General features: G+C 42.2%; 1 protein-coding gene across 1 annotated transcript in view; it reads left to right on the top strand.

The window, feature by feature from the left end:
* The first annotated feature begins 103 nt into the window (after positions 1-103).
* Positions 104-17,188, top strand: part of ZNF318 (zinc finger protein 318) — a 28,467-nt gene continuing 11,382 nt past the window's right edge. The window contains exons 1-5 of the mRNA XM_021716589.1: positions 104-235; positions 2,956-3,107; positions 10,107-10,752; positions 11,736-13,184; positions 15,352-15,451. Of these exons, the coding sequence (XP_021572264.1) occupies positions 104-235; positions 2,956-3,107; positions 10,107-10,752; positions 11,736-13,184; positions 15,352-15,451 (2,479 nt within the window). The remainder of the gene's footprint in view (positions 236-2,955; positions 3,108-10,106; positions 10,753-11,735; positions 13,185-15,351; positions 15,452-17,188) is intronic.

Below are 17,188 nucleotides of genomic sequence, written 5' to 3' on the forward strand. Positions count from 1 at the left end.
AGCCGGGTAATCCCACCCCGCGACCAGGACTCCCTCCACACCCCAGCCCCCGGGCCTCCAGGCCAGGGTCCTAAACTCGAAGCCTCCCCCAGCCCCTTCGGCGATGCCGGGGCCTGGCAGCTCCCTGGCAGCCCCGGAGCTTCATTTACACAATAACGGACTCCGGGCTCGCACGGACGCCCGGTCCCAAGTGCGTGCTTCGTTTTTTAGGAATGGGCGCTTCCTCTCACTGTGGGTGAGGTGTGAAAAAGTTTGCCAGGGCGAGAGGGGGCTTTTGTCCAAACCGTTGGCCCGGTACTTTTGGGACAGTCGACAGGTTGCCTCGGGGTTCCGTGGTTTTTAATCCCCTCACGCCCGACCTAGCCCCCTGGATCTTAGAAAAGAAGCAGAGGTGTCCGTCTTTGTGGCGAGTTAGGGAAGCTTGAACCGTATTAGGCTGGACGTCTAGAGTGTCAACTGTTATCTGAATTGGAGCTGCTTCTCCGAAGTGAAATGTGCATAACCACAGTCATTGTCATAGCCACTACCAGTTTTTGAGTTATATGGCAGGAATTATGCTTAGCCCTTCGCTTGACATTTTCTTTGAGCCCCCCCCCCCCGACCCTTTGAGGTGAGGCGTTTGGTATTATTCCTTGTTGTACAGCTGAGGAACCAACCCAGAGAGGGTCAAGTAATTCGACCAAGGTGACACAGCCCAAGAAGTGGTGGAGCTGTGATTCAACTCAGATCTGCTGGTCCTCCAAACCCTTGATTTTAACTTATGTTTCCCTGCTAGAAACACAGAGCATAAGATTAAGTTTAGTTTAGAAATGATATTGACATTCTCACCTAGTCATAGGTGTATTGATTTGGCACCGTGTTAAGATTTTCAAAGTTGAACAGTGACAGTGTGAGTGTCAATCACTACAGAGGAAGCAAGAACAGAATGCTTGTTGCCACAGGCTCTCTTTCCTTCTCCAGTGCACTATTTGCTCAAGTCTTCTCTGTCTCGGTAAAGGTTTCATTTGTTGCTCAAGTCAGAAACAGTCATCATCTTCCTTCTCCCTTCATTTCATCTGTTAGATTAACCTCATCTGTCTAGCCTGTTAACTCTAACTCCATCCCCAAAACTCTTCTTTCTGCCATTACTCTGGTCTAAGCTCTATTACCTCTTTTCTGGATTGTTGCATTTGGCTCTTTTACACTCCATTCTTGCTACTCTCCAGTTTATTCTGTATACAGCAATCAAAAAAAATTTTAAACTTCACTTTATACATTTGACAAGAATTTTTTGAGCATCTACTGTGTATTGGTCACTGTTCTGGGCCCTGGGAATACAACAGTGAACAAGCCAGACGAAAACTCTTAGCCTTGTAAAGTTTATCTTCTAGCAGGGGGTGTTGAATGTTAAATGTGATTAAGTGCTAAGAAAATAAGGAAGTTAAGGTGATTTTTTAATAAAGACCTGAAAGAGGAGCAGTGTTAGCATCTGGAGGAAAAATGTAGTCAGATGATATCACTTGCCTGCTTAAAACCCTCCTGTAGCTCTTAAGAATAAAATAAAAATTTCCATGGTTTCTGCCTATCTTATCCTCTTCTGTCACTTTGTTGCAGCCACACTAGCTGCCTTTTTTTTGCTTAAAACATGCCAAGCTCATTACCCAGGTGGTTCTTCCATTTGCTTGAAACATCCTTCTATTGTTCTTTGCAAGGCTAATATCTCAATATTCAAGCTTCAGATTATCACCTTAGAAAAGCCTTTTCTATCTATTCTGTCTGAAGTAACTCATTTTCCCTAGTGTCTTTCATAGTATCATGTTTGAATGACTTTTTCACACATACAGTTTTCAGAAGTACTTTTTAAAAATTTTTTATTTGGGTATCTCACTCTGTCTCCCAGGCTGGAATGCAGTGGCACAATTATGGCTTACTGCTGCCTCAACCTCCTGGGCTTAGGTGATCTTCCACCTCAGTCTCCTGTAGCTCAGACTACAGGTGCTTATAACCACGCCCAGCTAATTTTTTTATTTTTATTTTTTTAGAGATGAAGTCTTGCTATATTGCCCTAGGCTGGTGTAGAATTCCTGAGTCCAAGCAATCCTCCCACCTCTGCTTCCCAAGGTGCTGGGCTTATAGGTGTGAGCCACTGCACCTGGACTGTCTTTTTTTTTAACTTAAAACCTGTTTTTGACTTGTCTCCTTCACTAGAAATCTATAGGTTTATAGCTGGGCACAGTGGCTCACACCTATAATCCCAGCACTTTGGGAGGCAGAGGCTAGAGGATTGCCTGAGCTCAGGGGTTCAAGACCAGCCTAAGCAACATGGCAAGACCTCGTTTCTACAATAAATCAAAAAATTATGTTTTTACATGCCTGTGGTTCCAGCTTCTTGGAAGGCTAGGGCAGAAGGATCACCTGAGCCCAGCAGGTTGATGCTGCCGTGGCCATGAGCATGCCACTGCGCTTCAGCCTGGGTGACAGAATGAGACTTTGACTCAAAAAAAAAAAATCTATAGATTTTGAGAGCAGGGACTTGATTCATTTCTCTGTTCCCATGCCCAGTAAGAATGAGAGGTCACTGGGAAGATGAGAGGTATGGGCTTTTATCTCTAAGTAAATGATAATTTTTAAAAAGTGTTTTATTTTTGGAATAGTGTCTTACCATAACCATGTCTCACCTTGTTGGATCATAGTTTTGTGACTAGGGAGGAGGATGTTTTTGAGCAGAGGTCCTCAAACTTTTAAAACGGGGGGCCAGTTCACTGTCCCTCAGACCGTTGGAGGGGTGGACCATAGTTTAAAAAAAAAAAACTATGAACAAATTCCTTTTTTTTTTTTTTGAACTACAGTCCGCCCCTCCAACTGTCTGAGGGACAGTGAACTGGCTCCCTGTTTTAAAAGTTTTAGGACCCTTGTTTCTGAGTGTAGGAATTTCTTGACCCTATTGAATAACCATATTATTTTTTATTTTTATAGAGACGCTCTCCTGGTCTGCGTCCTGACTCTTCTTTGGATCAGAGCTTAAGGATCACTGTTGGTAATGACCATTTCTGTGTTAGCACACCAGAACAGCGACGACTTAGTGATCGACTGGGATCACCAGTGGATAATCTGGAGGACATGGACAGGTAGGCTTCAGCTAAGGCAGGTGCACTATACTAGTATTTGAAGTTAGAAGTATTGCTATTTTCTGAATGACATATTTGAAAGAATGATGCCGCACTGAAGTTACTTCCTATGCCACGTGTCCAGTACAAAGTATAACATTGGAAAAGGCTTTCTGAGTGGAGAGATTATAGTGGTGTCAACTTTGTTGCTGAGTGAATTATATAGAAGACTTTAAAAAGGTTATCCTGGTCTTACTATAAAAAGGAGGCTAAGGGGCCATAATTAGAGTTCCCCAAATCAAAAACAGTTGAAATGGTATGGATTCTAAAATACTGGAACCATGAAGGGTCCCTTCTGCAAAAAAAAAAATTCTGGACAAAGTAGGAAATCTTTTTTTTTTTTTTTTTTTTTTGAGTTGGAGTCTCACTCTGTCGCCCAGACTGGAGTGCAGTAGCAAGCTCCTGGCCACTACAGCCTCGACCTGCTGGGCTCTGGCGATCCTTCCACCTCAGCCTTCCGAGTAGCCGGAACTACAGGCGCACACTACCACGCCCAGCAAATTTTTTAAAATTTCATTGTAGAGCTGAGGTCACGCCAAGTTGCCCGGGCTGATCTCGAACCTATGGGCTCAGGGAGTCCACTCGCCTTGGCTTCCCAAAGTGCTGGGCTTACAGGCTGAGCCACTGAACCCCCCTGGAAATCTTTTTTTTTGATGGCTCTCTTTTTTTTCCAAGCTAAAATATAGATCAGAAAGGGTTTAGGTAAATTCATGTCTGATACATGTAAAGTATTAATAGAAATCTTTAAAAATGTTTAAGTTCAGTTATTACTTTACAACAAATGAGTGCTGAAAAATGGCAAATGCATTCCACAGAGTGTTGAATATAGACTTCCGATACTAGGAGCTTAACTCTATGTAGATGTAAATAATCACATTGTTTTTCACCTCACAAAAAGTAAAAAAGTATAAGGAGAGTGCAGGAAAGCACTCTTTCTCAGAGGTAATGTTGTTAACCATGTATGTTAGGGTCTCTGCCCAGCACGTTGAGAGTTTTTACAAATGATTTAGCAATAGAAATAAATCAATTTAGTATTCTTTCGAACTGGGACTGTCCCATGTAGTGGTACATAGAATATAGACAGGCACATGGGAGACACCAGGGCAGGAAGTCTGAGGACCAATGCTGCCACTGATAACATTTATTTCAAAGCTCCAGTGGCTGTAGATTCAGTAAAGCAAGGCAGGACAATCTTATATCATATAACACAGAAGCTTCTGAAGATAGGGCTTCAAGATATGTGACTGTATCACTTAATTGAGGTAACAGCCATTGCTCTTCGAACTGCTTCTATTTTTGGGAGATGGTTGAGTAGGTAGTCTGGGTAGGTGGTGCTTAGTGTGATTGTCTTCCTTCCTTGCTGAGGTTTTGAGTTAACTTCAGCACTTCCTCTTATGAGACCTAGGATGTCACCTCCCTTTTGTGTTTATTATGCATGTATGCTTCAGATGGCCAAGTGTATTTTTAAATTATAAGAATTAAAAATTTCCTTTTAGGGAATTTGGGGCAATCTTTCTAGAATCATGTGTTTCAGAGAGAGATCTCTTTTAGGGAAAATGGGATTAAGGTTCTAAATAAAGGTACAAAGCCATTCTTTTTTTTTTTTTTTTGAGTAGGAGTTTCACTGTCACCCAGGATGGAGTGAGGTGGTGCACACTCATGGCCACTGCAGCCTCGACCTCCTAGGCTCAGGCAATCCTTCCACCTCAGCCTTCCAAGTGCTGGAACCACAGGCATGCGTCACCATGCACTGCTGATTTTTTGATTTATTGTAGAGACAAGGTCTCACCAAGTTGTTCAGGCTGGTCTCGAACCCCTGGACTCAGGCAGTCCTCTTGCCTCCACCTCCCAAAGTGCTGGAATTATAGGCGTGAGCCACTGTGCTCAGCTCAAGGTCATTCTTTATACTATTGTCTTTTGTACATTTGTGTTCCTTCTCTCTTGCTCAGTATGGTTTGTGTGGATAATTACTATCCACTAAAACCAGGCCACAAAACCAGTGTCATACTCAGGATGTCTCCTGACAATGTGTCTGGTCTCCAACCAGTGAAAGGCCATTTCCATCCTTTGTATATAGATGGTTATTTTTTTCCTGAGACCCTAGTATTTTTTATCTTCCTTTACTGAATCTGTTAAGTTTTATATTAGGCTTAGGTGACAACTAAGTTGCCAGGGTTGTTAGTGTCCTCACCACAGCAGCCCTGTGTGTAGGATTATAACTTGTTCTGAAAAGGAAACCTGAATGGTTGTGTAAAAAATTCTAAGACACTTGACTTCTAAAGACTTGTGGATATGAAGTCAGTTTCTCCTGTTCATCAAAGTAATTTGCACAGTAAATATTTCACATATGTAATTTGTATCTCCTAATTACTTCTTCTTGCCTTAACATAGATTGAAAAAGTATAAATTTTTTCCTCTCTGATTAACCTTAAGAAATAAACACAAACAGATTTCTTGGGGCACTTTGAGCACTTACCTAAGGAAAAGAATGGCAACTTTAGGCTCTGAAGACATCTTTATTTTTTAATGTACATTTTTAACAGCTTATTGACATCTACTTCATAACTTCATATACCATACAGTTAATCCATTTAAAGTATACAGTTTAGTGACTTTTAATATATTCACAGAGTTGTTTACCCACCACTATAGTCAACTTGAGAACATTTTTATTATGCCAGAAAGAAACCCTGTACCTTTAGTCATTATTCCCCCTAGAATACCCTTAGCCATAGGCAATCACCAATCTACGTCTCTATAGATGTGCCTATTTTGGACATTTCCTATAAATAGGATCATACAATATATGGCCCTTTGTGAATGGCTTCTTTCACTCGGCATGTTTTTAAGGTTTATCCATGTTCGTAGCATTCCTGGTAATATTTCACTGTGTGGATGATACCACATTTTGTTTATCCATTCATCAGTAGTAAATGAATGGATATATTTGGTTTGCTTTCACTTTTTGGCTGGTATGAATAATGCTGCTATCAACATTGCTGTATAAGCTTTTATGTGGATGTAAGCACATTTTAAACCTTTTTTTTTTTTTTTTTTTGAGTTGCAGTCTCACTCTGTCACCCAGAGTGCTCCCGGCTACTGCAGCCTCAACCTGCTGGGCTCCAGCGATCCTTCCACCTCAGCCTTCCAAGTAGCCGGAATTATAGGCGTGTGCTACCACACCCAGCTAATTTTTGATTTATCGTAGAGATGAGGTCTCACCAAGTTGCCTGGGCCGGTCTCAAACGCACGGGCTCAGGCAATCCACTCACCTCGGCCTCCCAAAGCGCTGGGATTACAGGCTGAGCTACCAAGCCCAGCCTAAAACTTATTTAATGGGCATTTGAATGCATAAAAAAGTAGACTAGTACAGTGAACTCTCAGGTACCCATCACCTATTCCAACATTCAGTTTTTAAAATTGATAGACCTTATTTTAGATAACAGTTGGACTTAACCAAGGCTTTCAAAGAGTGTCCATCACCGGACTATTTCAGGCTATTGGCCCTTTTTAGGGCTCACTCTTTTTAGGGCTCATTCTTTTTAGGGCTCTTACTGCAGTCAGTTCTCTTATCCTTTGGAAGTCCTAGGGAAGGAGTGCATGAGCTTCTAATAAGCAACCCGATTCCTGCCTATATTTATGTGATGGTATTTTTTGTCCTCTCATTTTACTGTTTTTATTCCCTTTTTCATTGTTTGTGCCTTCTTTTGCTGGAGATTCCAAGTCTAGACTGATGTTTTCTGAGAGCCATCTTCTTAATTCTAGCTTCTTGATACTTAGTGCTGGATTAGATCTTGGGCTACTATACCATTTGGTGGTGACATGTAATGGTTCTAGTGGGGAGCTGAACATGGGAGTATGGATGAACTTGCCATGGAGCTTATGTTTTTTTTTCTCTCCACTAATATGATCAGAGACTTTCTTTTGATAATAGATGGTGTTTTGGCAATGGAGTGACTCAACTCATTAACATTCCTTCCTGAAATTTTTTCTTTTGTTAAGTTTGATTTCAGAAATCATCCCTGGTTTATTCTCATTTCTTTCTATTTCATACTACATTGAAACCTCAAAGTTTCCCAGATTCTTGAGGAGGAAGTAGGTAACAGGAACCTAGATTCCCAATGGTAGCATTCCTAGTAGAGGAGGTAATAGAGATTATCCTTGATAGCTTTTCTTTTTTTTGAGTTGGAGTCTCACTCTGTCACCCAGACTGGAGTGCAGTGGCCGCTCCCGGCCACCGCAGCCTCCACCTTATGGGCTCCGGCGATCTTTCCGCCTCAGCCTTCCAAGTAACCGGAATTACAGGCATGCGCTACCACACCTGGCTGATATTTTGATTTATTGTAGAGATGAGGTCTCACTGCCCAGGCGGGTCTTGAACCCGTGGGCTTAGGCAGTCCACAAACCTCAGCCTCCCAAAGGCGCGTGATTACAGGCTGAGCCACCGAGCCTGGCGGATAGCTTTTCTTAAATTACTTTTAGCTGTTGCTCAATTCTACATCTTTGAACAAAGGCAGGGCTGGTGAATAAGAAAAAGGAAACTTTTTGATGTTCTGCTAACATAGTCCCTGAGATAGGAAAGCAACTATTAAAAAACAAGGAAAAATCATTTCTAGAAACTCAAAACAAAAGTAGCTGCTAGAAACTGTAGAAGAATCTGGGCACAGTGGCTCACATCTGTAATCACAGTACTATGGAAGGCAGAGGCAAGAGGATTGCCTGAGCCCAGGGGTTCAAGGCCAGCCTAGGAAACTTGGCAAGACTTTGTCTCTACAATTTAAAAAGAAAAAAAAAAATGAAGCCGAACTCGGCCTGTAATCCCGCACCTTGGGAGGCTGAGGTGAGTGGATAGCCTGAGCCCGCGGGTTCAAGACCTGCCTGGGCAACTTGGTGAGACCTCATCTCTACAATAAATAAAAAAATTAGCAGGGTGTAGTAGCGCGCGCCTGGAATTCCAGCTAATTGGAAGGCTGAGGCAGAAGGATCACCGGAGTCCAGCAGGTCGAGGCTGCAGTGCCCGGTAGCGTGCCACTGCACTCCAGTCTGGGCGACAGAGTGAGACTCCAACTCAAAAAAAAAAAAAAAAATTAGCCAAGCATTGTGGTATGCGCCTGTATTTTCAGCTACTTGGAAGGCTGAGGTGGAAGGATTGCCTGAGACCAGCAGGTCAAGGCTGTGGTAGCTGTGAGTGTGCCTGGGAGACCGAGTGAGACCCTGACTCAAAAACCAAAAGAAAACTGTAGATGACACCAATAATTACCATTCTCTAAATGGTAATTATCTCTGGAATATGAGTGGCATTTCAGCACTTTTATTTTTCATTCAGATTACTTAAAAGTTACATACCTAAGTGCTAGAGGATTTTTATTTCTATGATTTAAATCAGAAACTTAATTTTTGACTCATGGAAACTCTGTGGCCATATTGCCCAAAAAGGTTAGGACTGTTGTATGTGGTGTAGAGTTCTGAGCTGAAAGAACAGATGTCCCTTACCTTCATGCCACAAAGTTTCAAGATCCTTGTATTTCTATGAAATGAAAACAGTGAACCAAACCATCACTTGTTCTTTCCTGAGCCCAAGATTAGGAGAGTGTTGTGGATATTCAGGCAAGGCAGGAAAGAGAATAACAAAACATACTGTGAGGAAGTTTTGTGGTTTTTAATATGTGAGCCAGTGACACATATTAAAGGTGTTGGCGAACCTTATAAACATGATAAAATTATGCTAATTAGATAGACTGGTAGCTATAAAAAATTTCTCCACAGTGAAACCCTTTATTCCAAATGAAATATACAGTTAGGTGCAATGTCTCAAGTCTGTAATCCCAGCACTTTGGGAGGCCAAGGCGAGAGGATTGCCTAAGCCCAGGGGTTAGAGACCCACCCGGGCAACTTGGTGAGACCTTGTCTCTACAATAAATCAAAAATTAGCTGTGTATGGTAGTGCACAGGTCGAGGCTGCAGTGGCTGTGAGCACGCCACTGCAGTCCCGCCTGGGTGACAGAGTGAGACTCCAACTCAAGAAAAAAAAAATATTATACAGAACTTGAATTTACAGATATAATGTTGAGGCTACTATGATTTAACTGGGGTGGAAGGCCCAGGACCCTGCCAGTTCTGCTTTTGCCAGCTCTTGAGCATCCCTTAGAATCTTTGTGGAATACAACTTAAAACCATTGATCTGGACTGGTGTTTCTCAAACTTTAAAGTACAAACAAATCACCTGAAAGTCTTGTTAAAATGCAGATTCTGGTTCAGTAGGCCTGGGGTGGAACCTGAAAAACTGTATTTCTAAAAAGTTCCCAGGTAATGCTAATGCTATTGGTCCATATCACACTTGGAATAGCAAAGAGGTAGAATTTAGCTTGTGTGGAGTTGTGTAACCTGTGTGATACTCTGCATCCTCAAAGTCTAGCCAAAGAAATTACCTAAAAGGTCTGTCTAAATATATTGGTAATATTACCCTTGTTTAGAGGCTGAAGCTTCTTGTGACACTGGGGAAAGGGAGAAGTGTTCTTTTTTTTTTTTGAGTCAGAGTCTCACTCTGTCACCCTGGCTGGAGTGCAGTGGCACGCTCATGGCCACTGCTGCCTTGACCTGCTGGGCTCAGGTGATCCTTCTGCCTTAGCCTTCCAAGTAGTTGAAACTACAGGCACGCACCACCATGCCCCGTTAATGTTTTTATTTATTGTAGAGATGAGGTCTTGCCAAGTTGCCCAGGCTGGTCTCAAACATAGGTTTGAGGGCTCAGGCAATCCTCTTGTCTTGGCCTCCCAAAGTGCTGGGATTATAGGCATGAGCCACCACGCCCAACCAAGAAGTGTTCTTGGACTTCATGATTATGGTCTTTTACCATAAGCATTCTATATAGCCCCCTTGCCAAATGTCAGTCTCTTAGCCTTGTCTGTTCTTACTCTTTCCAAGTCCATTATGTTCAGTGATGCTTGTCTCTTTCCTCAGAGATGACCTAACTGATGATTCTGTCTTCACCCGAAGCTCCCAGTGCTCTCGGGGTCTTGAGCGATATATTTCCCAGGAGGAGGGGCCTCTCAGTCCTTTCTTGGGACAACTTGATGAGGACTACCGAGCAAGAGAAACTTTCCTGCATCGATCTGATTATAGTTCCCATGTCAGTTGTCATGATGAGCTGTTGCGGGGAACAGAACGGAATAGAGACAAACTCAAAGGTTCCTACTCTATACGATCTGAGGAAAGGAGCCGGGAAGCCAAAAGACCCCGTTATGATGACACGGAGAAGATACACAGCATGGGAGGGGATCACCCAAGTTTTACATCAGGGACCCGCAACTATCGACAGCGCAGACGAAGCCCAAGCCCTAGCCCTAGATTTCTAGATCCTGAGTTTCGAGAGCTGGATCTTGCCAGGCGAAAGCGAGAAGAAGAGGAGGAACGAAGTAGGAGCTTGAGTCAGGAGCTGGTGGGAGTTGATGGTGGTGCTACTGGCTGTTCCATCCCTGGATTGTCAGGTGTCCTAACAGCGTCGGAGCCAGGATATTCTTTGCATCGACCTGAGGAAGTATCTGTGATGCCCAAGAAGTCCATTCTGAAGAAACGGATTGAGGTGGACATGGAGCCTTCCATACAGGTCTCTGCTGCATTTGTTCTAGGATCTCTTGCTAGTATTTCTACTATTTTTAAAGCCTGGTCACTCCCCTGGGGCTGTGTCTCTAATAATATCTTTGTAATATATGCTGAACCAACATTATGATGTCTGTGAGCTACACCTTCTAGGACTAGAGGGATCCTGTTGCCATATATTAGGTTTTCTAGACAGACATTTTGGAGAGTATTTACTGTAAGTTTTTTTCCTTAAATTGGATAGTCTTAGGAATCTTTGAATATGGCTTTCTTGGAGATGAAGCTTGAAGGGCGAGGAGAGGAGGTGATCTCAATTTCCTCATCTCTCTTTGTAGAGAAGCCAGCATATGAGTTATAGGACACAGAACCAGAAATCAAGTGATTCTGATTTTGGACCCACCACTGCCACCAACTTGCTGTGTGATTTTTAGACAAGTCACCTCACTATTCTGGGCCTTTATATTTTTTTCTCTCTTATGAAAAGATGGTCAGGCAAGACCACTAGGTTACCTGATTCTAACATGCTCTAGTTTTTAGTCTTCTTAGGACCTAATGCCTTCTGAAGATGTTTTCAAGGGTAATTAGAGAAGCAAGGGGAGGTTGATCAATTAGGGTTCCAGAGTTTCCTGGCCCCACTGTAGCTGAAGCAATTTCACTTTTATGTTTTTTCTTTTGGGAATCTATAGAAAAGGAAACAGGTTAGAGGATCTCTAAAATCCTTTTGAATTCAAATTCCTTGGCAAATACTAATAACAAATGGACAAAGGTGAGGATTCCATCCAGTCTGCCTTATTTCCTATTTCTCCTTGCTACAGTAGAAACATCAGAGAAAGGGAGAGTCATCTTGCACCTGGCTAAGGGTACTTTTCCTCCCTGTTATCCATACTTGTAACTCACCTGTTAACTCAGGAAAAACAAAGTACTTATCTGAATGTCTAGTGTTCTGAGATTCTGCACAGAGGCTAAATCAGTTGTGTTTTGTCTTTTCAGGTTGAGAGTTTTTCCAGCAATACCAGCTCCAGCCAGGATCACCCTCTCTACTCTGGACACCCATCTCTTCCACTAAGTGGTGCTATTGCTGCTTTTGCCTCAGAGATTGAAAACAAGGGGACTATGGTAGAGACTGCCCTTAATAAGGAACCTCAGGGCAGCCTTTACCAATGGGGTCCCCTCCCTGGGATGCCCAAAGACAACAGTCCTCTCAGAGAAAAATTTGGAAGCTTTCTGTGTCACAAGGAGAAACTGGATTTGAAGGCTGAGGGACCTGAGCGACACACAGACTTCTTGCTGCCCCATGAGAGAGCTAGCCAGGATGGCAGTGGTTTTTCCCGCATTCTGAGCATGTTAGCTGATTCTACCAGTACACAGGAAAAAAGGCGACGTAGCTTCCCTGACATTGAGGATGAGGAAAAATTTCTCTATGGGGATGAAGAAGAGGATTTAAAGATAGAATCCCTACCAAAGCCCCTTGGGGGCTCTGAGAGTGATGTTATGCGGCAAAAGGCAAGCTCTCTGCCCTCTTCTGCTCCAGCTATAAAGCTGGAATCACTAGAAGAGACCAACCCAGAATATGCCAAGATTCATGACTTGCTCAAGACCATTGGGCTGGATATTGGAGTAGCAGAGATTAGTAAGCTGGCTGCACGCACCCAGGAACGACTTCATGGCAAGAAGCCATCATCACGCTCTTCAGCTGACCGCCATTCTTCAGTTGACCGACACTTTTCAGCTGACCGCTGTTCCTCAGTTGACCATCGTTTCTCAGCTGATCGGCATTCCTCAGATCCTCACAGAGTAGAGAACAGGGAGACACACCATAGTAATACCCACTCCCCAGAGGTGTCCCATCCACACCCTGCCTCCCCTGTGGATCCTTACTTGCTCACAAAAAATAGTCCCCCATTTCTAAAATCTGACCATTCATTGGGTCATATTTCAGGACCAGAGTTGGTTGGCAGCGGATTTCAGTCATCTGTTGCAGTCAGGTGCATGTTGCCATCAGCTCCATCGGCCCCAATTAGGCTTTCACATTCTACTTCTTTATCTCAGTTTCATGTGCCAAGGGCCTCTCAGTTTGCTGCAGCTCGGATACCTCCAAACTACCAGGGACCTGCCATTTCCCCTGCCTCCTTTGATGCCTATAGGCACTACATGGCATATGCAGCCTCAAGATGGCCCATGTACCCTGCCTCTCAACCATCAAACCATCCTCTCCCTGAACCACATAGGATAATGCCAGCAACCAAACAAGCTACTCGTAGCCGACCCAATCTCCGTGTGATCCCCACTGTGACTCCTGATGAGCCCAAGCAGGAAGAGTCAGTGCTAGGCTCAATTCCTGCAGCCCAAGTGCCTGTCCAGGTGTCCATCCCATCGCTCATAAGATATAATCCAGAGAAGATCTCTGATGAGAAGAACTGTGCTTCCCAGAAGCAGAAGGTGAGTATTAGCTTTGGGTATCATGTGCTTGAATTTTCTGTTTTGACGTAAATTTGTATATATCTATTATAGGAGGTTGAAATAAGTTCTTTGGAGGCTGCTGTCATTATCCTAAGAAATATGTATAGCCCCTCTGTTTTCACCTGTTTTATCATTAGGGCTAAAGAAAAGTCTAACCCTACGTCCTACAAAGATTGCTAGACATTTCTTTTTAAGTTATTTCACTACCCATAGTGGTTTAGAGCACTGTGAGTAGAAACTAGGAGCCCTGAAGTCTTCAAAATGACCTCATTGTGGAGTGAGGAACCAAAATTGAGTTGGGTAAAAGAGAATCAGTAAACCTATGTTTTATCTCAGTGAATTCTGGATTCTTATTCTGTAGTGATTATGGGAGTTAAAAGCAAATAACTAGTTGTCTTGCTAATTAAAGCGGATCAAGAAATAAGCTTTGCTTGTTCTGGTTTATCGTAGTGTCCAGGATTAACAATAACATTTTTGTGACACTTTCTTTTTCAAAAAAAAATCAATTTTTGTATTGTTCATTGGTTTTCCAGGCTGTGGGAAGGGAGCAGTGGTTAGAATAAAGACCTAATAATTCTAACAATTCTGATAATTCATAGCAGTAGGTAAAAACCATATCAGGATAAGGAATACAGAACAGGAGAATTTTGGAAAATTAATACAGCTATTCTAAAGGTCCTTAGAAACATAAAAATGCAATATGTATACATTTGATTTGCTTATAAAATAGTTAAAACCTGAGGAGAAAAAAAAGAAAAGAAAAAATTGGAGAACTCGTCTCATATTTTTCCAGTTAAAAAAATTTTAGCCTAGTCGGGCTCGGTGACTCAGCCTGTAATCCCGTGCCTTTGGGAGGCTGAGATGAGTGGATTGCCTGAGCCCACGGGTTCGACACCCGCCTGGGCAACTTGGCGAGACCTCATCTCTACAATAAATCAAAAAATTAGCCGGGCATGGTAGCGCACACCTGTTGTTCCAGCTACTTGGAAGACTGAGGCGAAAGGATCGCCGGAGGTTGAGGCTGCGGTGGCCGGGAGCCATCACTGCACTCCAGTCTGGGCGACTGAGTGAGACTCCAACTCAAAAAAAAAAAAAATTTTTTTTAGCCTGTCGTTGGGAAGACAAGGATCCCCATGGATCTCTTAATTTTCTGTTGAACTGAGATACCCTGCACGTCAGTCTTTAGTTTTATTGAAGAGGGGAATAGGTTCAATAAAGACAAAATGTAAGACATCAGAGACAGTGTTTGGAGACTGTGTACTTTTTTTTTTTTTTTTTTTTGAGTTAGAGTCTCACTCTGTCGCCCAGACTGGAGTGCAGTGGCTGCTCCCGGCCACCGCAGCCTCGACCTGCTGGGCTCTGGTGATCCTTCCACCTCAGCCTTCCAAGTAGCCGGAATACAGGCATGTGCTACCACGCCCGGCTGATTTTTTGATTTATTGTAGAGATGAGGTCTCGCTGCCCAGGTGGGTCTCGAACTCGCAGGCTCAGGCAATCCACTCACCTCAGCCTCCCAAAGGCGCGGGATTACAGGCTGAGCCACTGAGCCCGGCTAACTGTGTACTTTTTCTTAACTTTTCTTTTACAAGCTTAGCTCTTAAGTCAGTGCAGTTAATACATAGGCCTAATATAGATACACAGATCTATTATACACTGGTCTATTATGGACAAGCTATATTTGGTAGTAATATAATTGAAAGATCATGAGCTTTAGAGCAGGTATACTTGAATTTTAAACCTGCTATAACTCTGACTTTGGGTAAGTTACTTAATCTTACACATGTTCATTTTTCTTACTGTAAATTAGAGAAAATGTGAGAACTAAATAACATGAAATATGTAACTAATACAGTGCTTCACCCATAGCACATTAGTTCCCTTCTACGTGATCCCCTTTGGACTCAAAACTACTAATAGTTGCTGTCAGTGGCTTTAGGTACTTCTTGCATAAAAACAATACTTCTAGGCAATGTGGTTTTAAAAAATGATCTCCTGGAACTTAGATCAAATGAAATATCTTTATGTTCTGACATTTGGATCCTTATATTCAGGTAATATCTAGCGTGAGCTTCTGAAACAGAGAAATAGAAAAGGGAAGATGGATGTGGGAGGGTGATGGACTCTCTTACCATTTTGTACTTTGCAGGTTATTGAAGAGAGGGAAAAACTAAAGTGTGACCGGGAAGCCCGTCAGAAGAAGATGTACTATCTCAGGACTGAGTTGGAGCGGCTTCATAAACAACAAGGTATCAGACAGCTCCTATGCATGACTGCATTTTTGTAATAACTGGAGTAAGAGACCTAAATGGAGTAGTTTGGTACTCTCAGACAAGTTCAGTGACCTGAAACCTCACTTTTAAAAGTTTTTTGAAGTAATTAGACTTAAAGAAAAGTTGCAATAATAATGTGAAGAGTTCTCAGATACTCCTCTCCCAGATTATTAACATTGTATTACATTTACTCTTTTTATTTCTCTCAATCTGTGTGTGTGTGTGTGTGTGTGTGTGTGTGTGTAATTTTTTCTGAACTCTTTCAGAGTAAGTTGCAGATATGGTACTCTTTTGCTCCTAAATATACAAGTAAATACACTTAAGTAATTAAGTGTATCTTCTAACTATAAATAATTTACATACATAACTATAATATACTTATAATTAGGATATTAACAGTGATACAATACTATTATCCAGTGTACCAATCTTATTCATATCTCACCAGTTGTCCCAATAATGCTCTTTATAGCAAAAGTGTGAAATTATTAATCACATTCAGTCTTTAATCTGTAACAGTTCCTGAATTTTTGTATTTGTAACACCGATATTCTGAAAAAGAAAAGAAGTTGCATATTTTGTAGAATGTCCTATAATTTTAATTTGTCTGATATTTCCTTATGATTAAATTCAGGTTATTCATTTTTGGCAAGAATATCACAGAAATTTTGCCGAATTCATATCAGGTGTTGATTTGTCCCATTACTGGTGATGTTAATGTTGATCATTTGGTTAAGGTGGCATCTGCCAGGTTTCTCCATTGTAAAGTTACTATTCTGTCTTTTAAAATTAATAAGTATCTTATAGGGAAGATACTTTGATACTGTAAATATTCAGTTACTCCTCAAACTTTCACTCTCTAGTTTTAGCATCCATTGATGACTTTTGCCTGAATCAGTTATTATTACGGTGGTTATTAAATAGTGATTTTCTAATTTCGTTATTCTTTCTACCTTTATTAGTTGACTTCCTACCCTAAGGAGGAACTTCCCAACCCTCAGTCCCTTTTTTGTTCATTTATAGTAGTGTGAATTAATGGAGTCTTCATTCAATAGATTATCACCCTTTTTTTTTTTTTCCAAGTTCGAGTCTCACTCTGTCACCCAGACTGGAGTGCAGTGGCTGCTCTCGGCCACCGCAGCCTCAACCTGCTGGGCTCTGGCGATCCTTCTGCCTCAGCCTTCCAAGTAGCTGGAACTACAGGTGCCCACTACCACGCCTGGCTAATTTTTTGATTTATTGTAGAGATGAGATCTCGCCAAGTTGCCCAGGCGGGTCTCGAACCCGTGGGCTCAGGCAATCCACTCACCTCAGCCTCCCAAAGGCACGGGATTACAGGCTGAGCCACCGAGCCTGGCTTATAACCCTTTATTATCATTATTTATTTTCAGGCTCAAATTATTCCAGACCTGACCAATGGGAGCCCCTTTGAGTTGGCTCCTGTGTTGTTTTGTTACACCCCCAACATGTTTTGAGTACTTCCTTACTTTTTGGCACAAAACAATGTTCCATGATACCTCAACTTTTTATTCTGAAATCTTTTCATCTGTGGTTTTAGGAATTCACATACACAGTGAGGAAAGAATATAATAAGGCTTCTAAATACTGCAGGTTGGTGATAATATGAAAGAACAGAGAATAGGAAAAGATATAATTGCTTCTGTATGGATTTGGACTCTTTAGGGATGAGAAATTTAGTTATCCTGTGAGGTT

Source organism: Carlito syrichta, unplaced genomic scaffold (assembly GCF_000164805.1).
Source record: "Carlito syrichta isolate Samal-C Ts95f unplaced genomic scaffold, Tarsius_syrichta-2.0.1 Scaffold308847, whole genome shotgun sequence".
Classification (NCBI taxonomy): domain Eukaryota; kingdom Metazoa; phylum Chordata; class Mammalia; order Primates; family Tarsiidae; genus Carlito; species Carlito syrichta.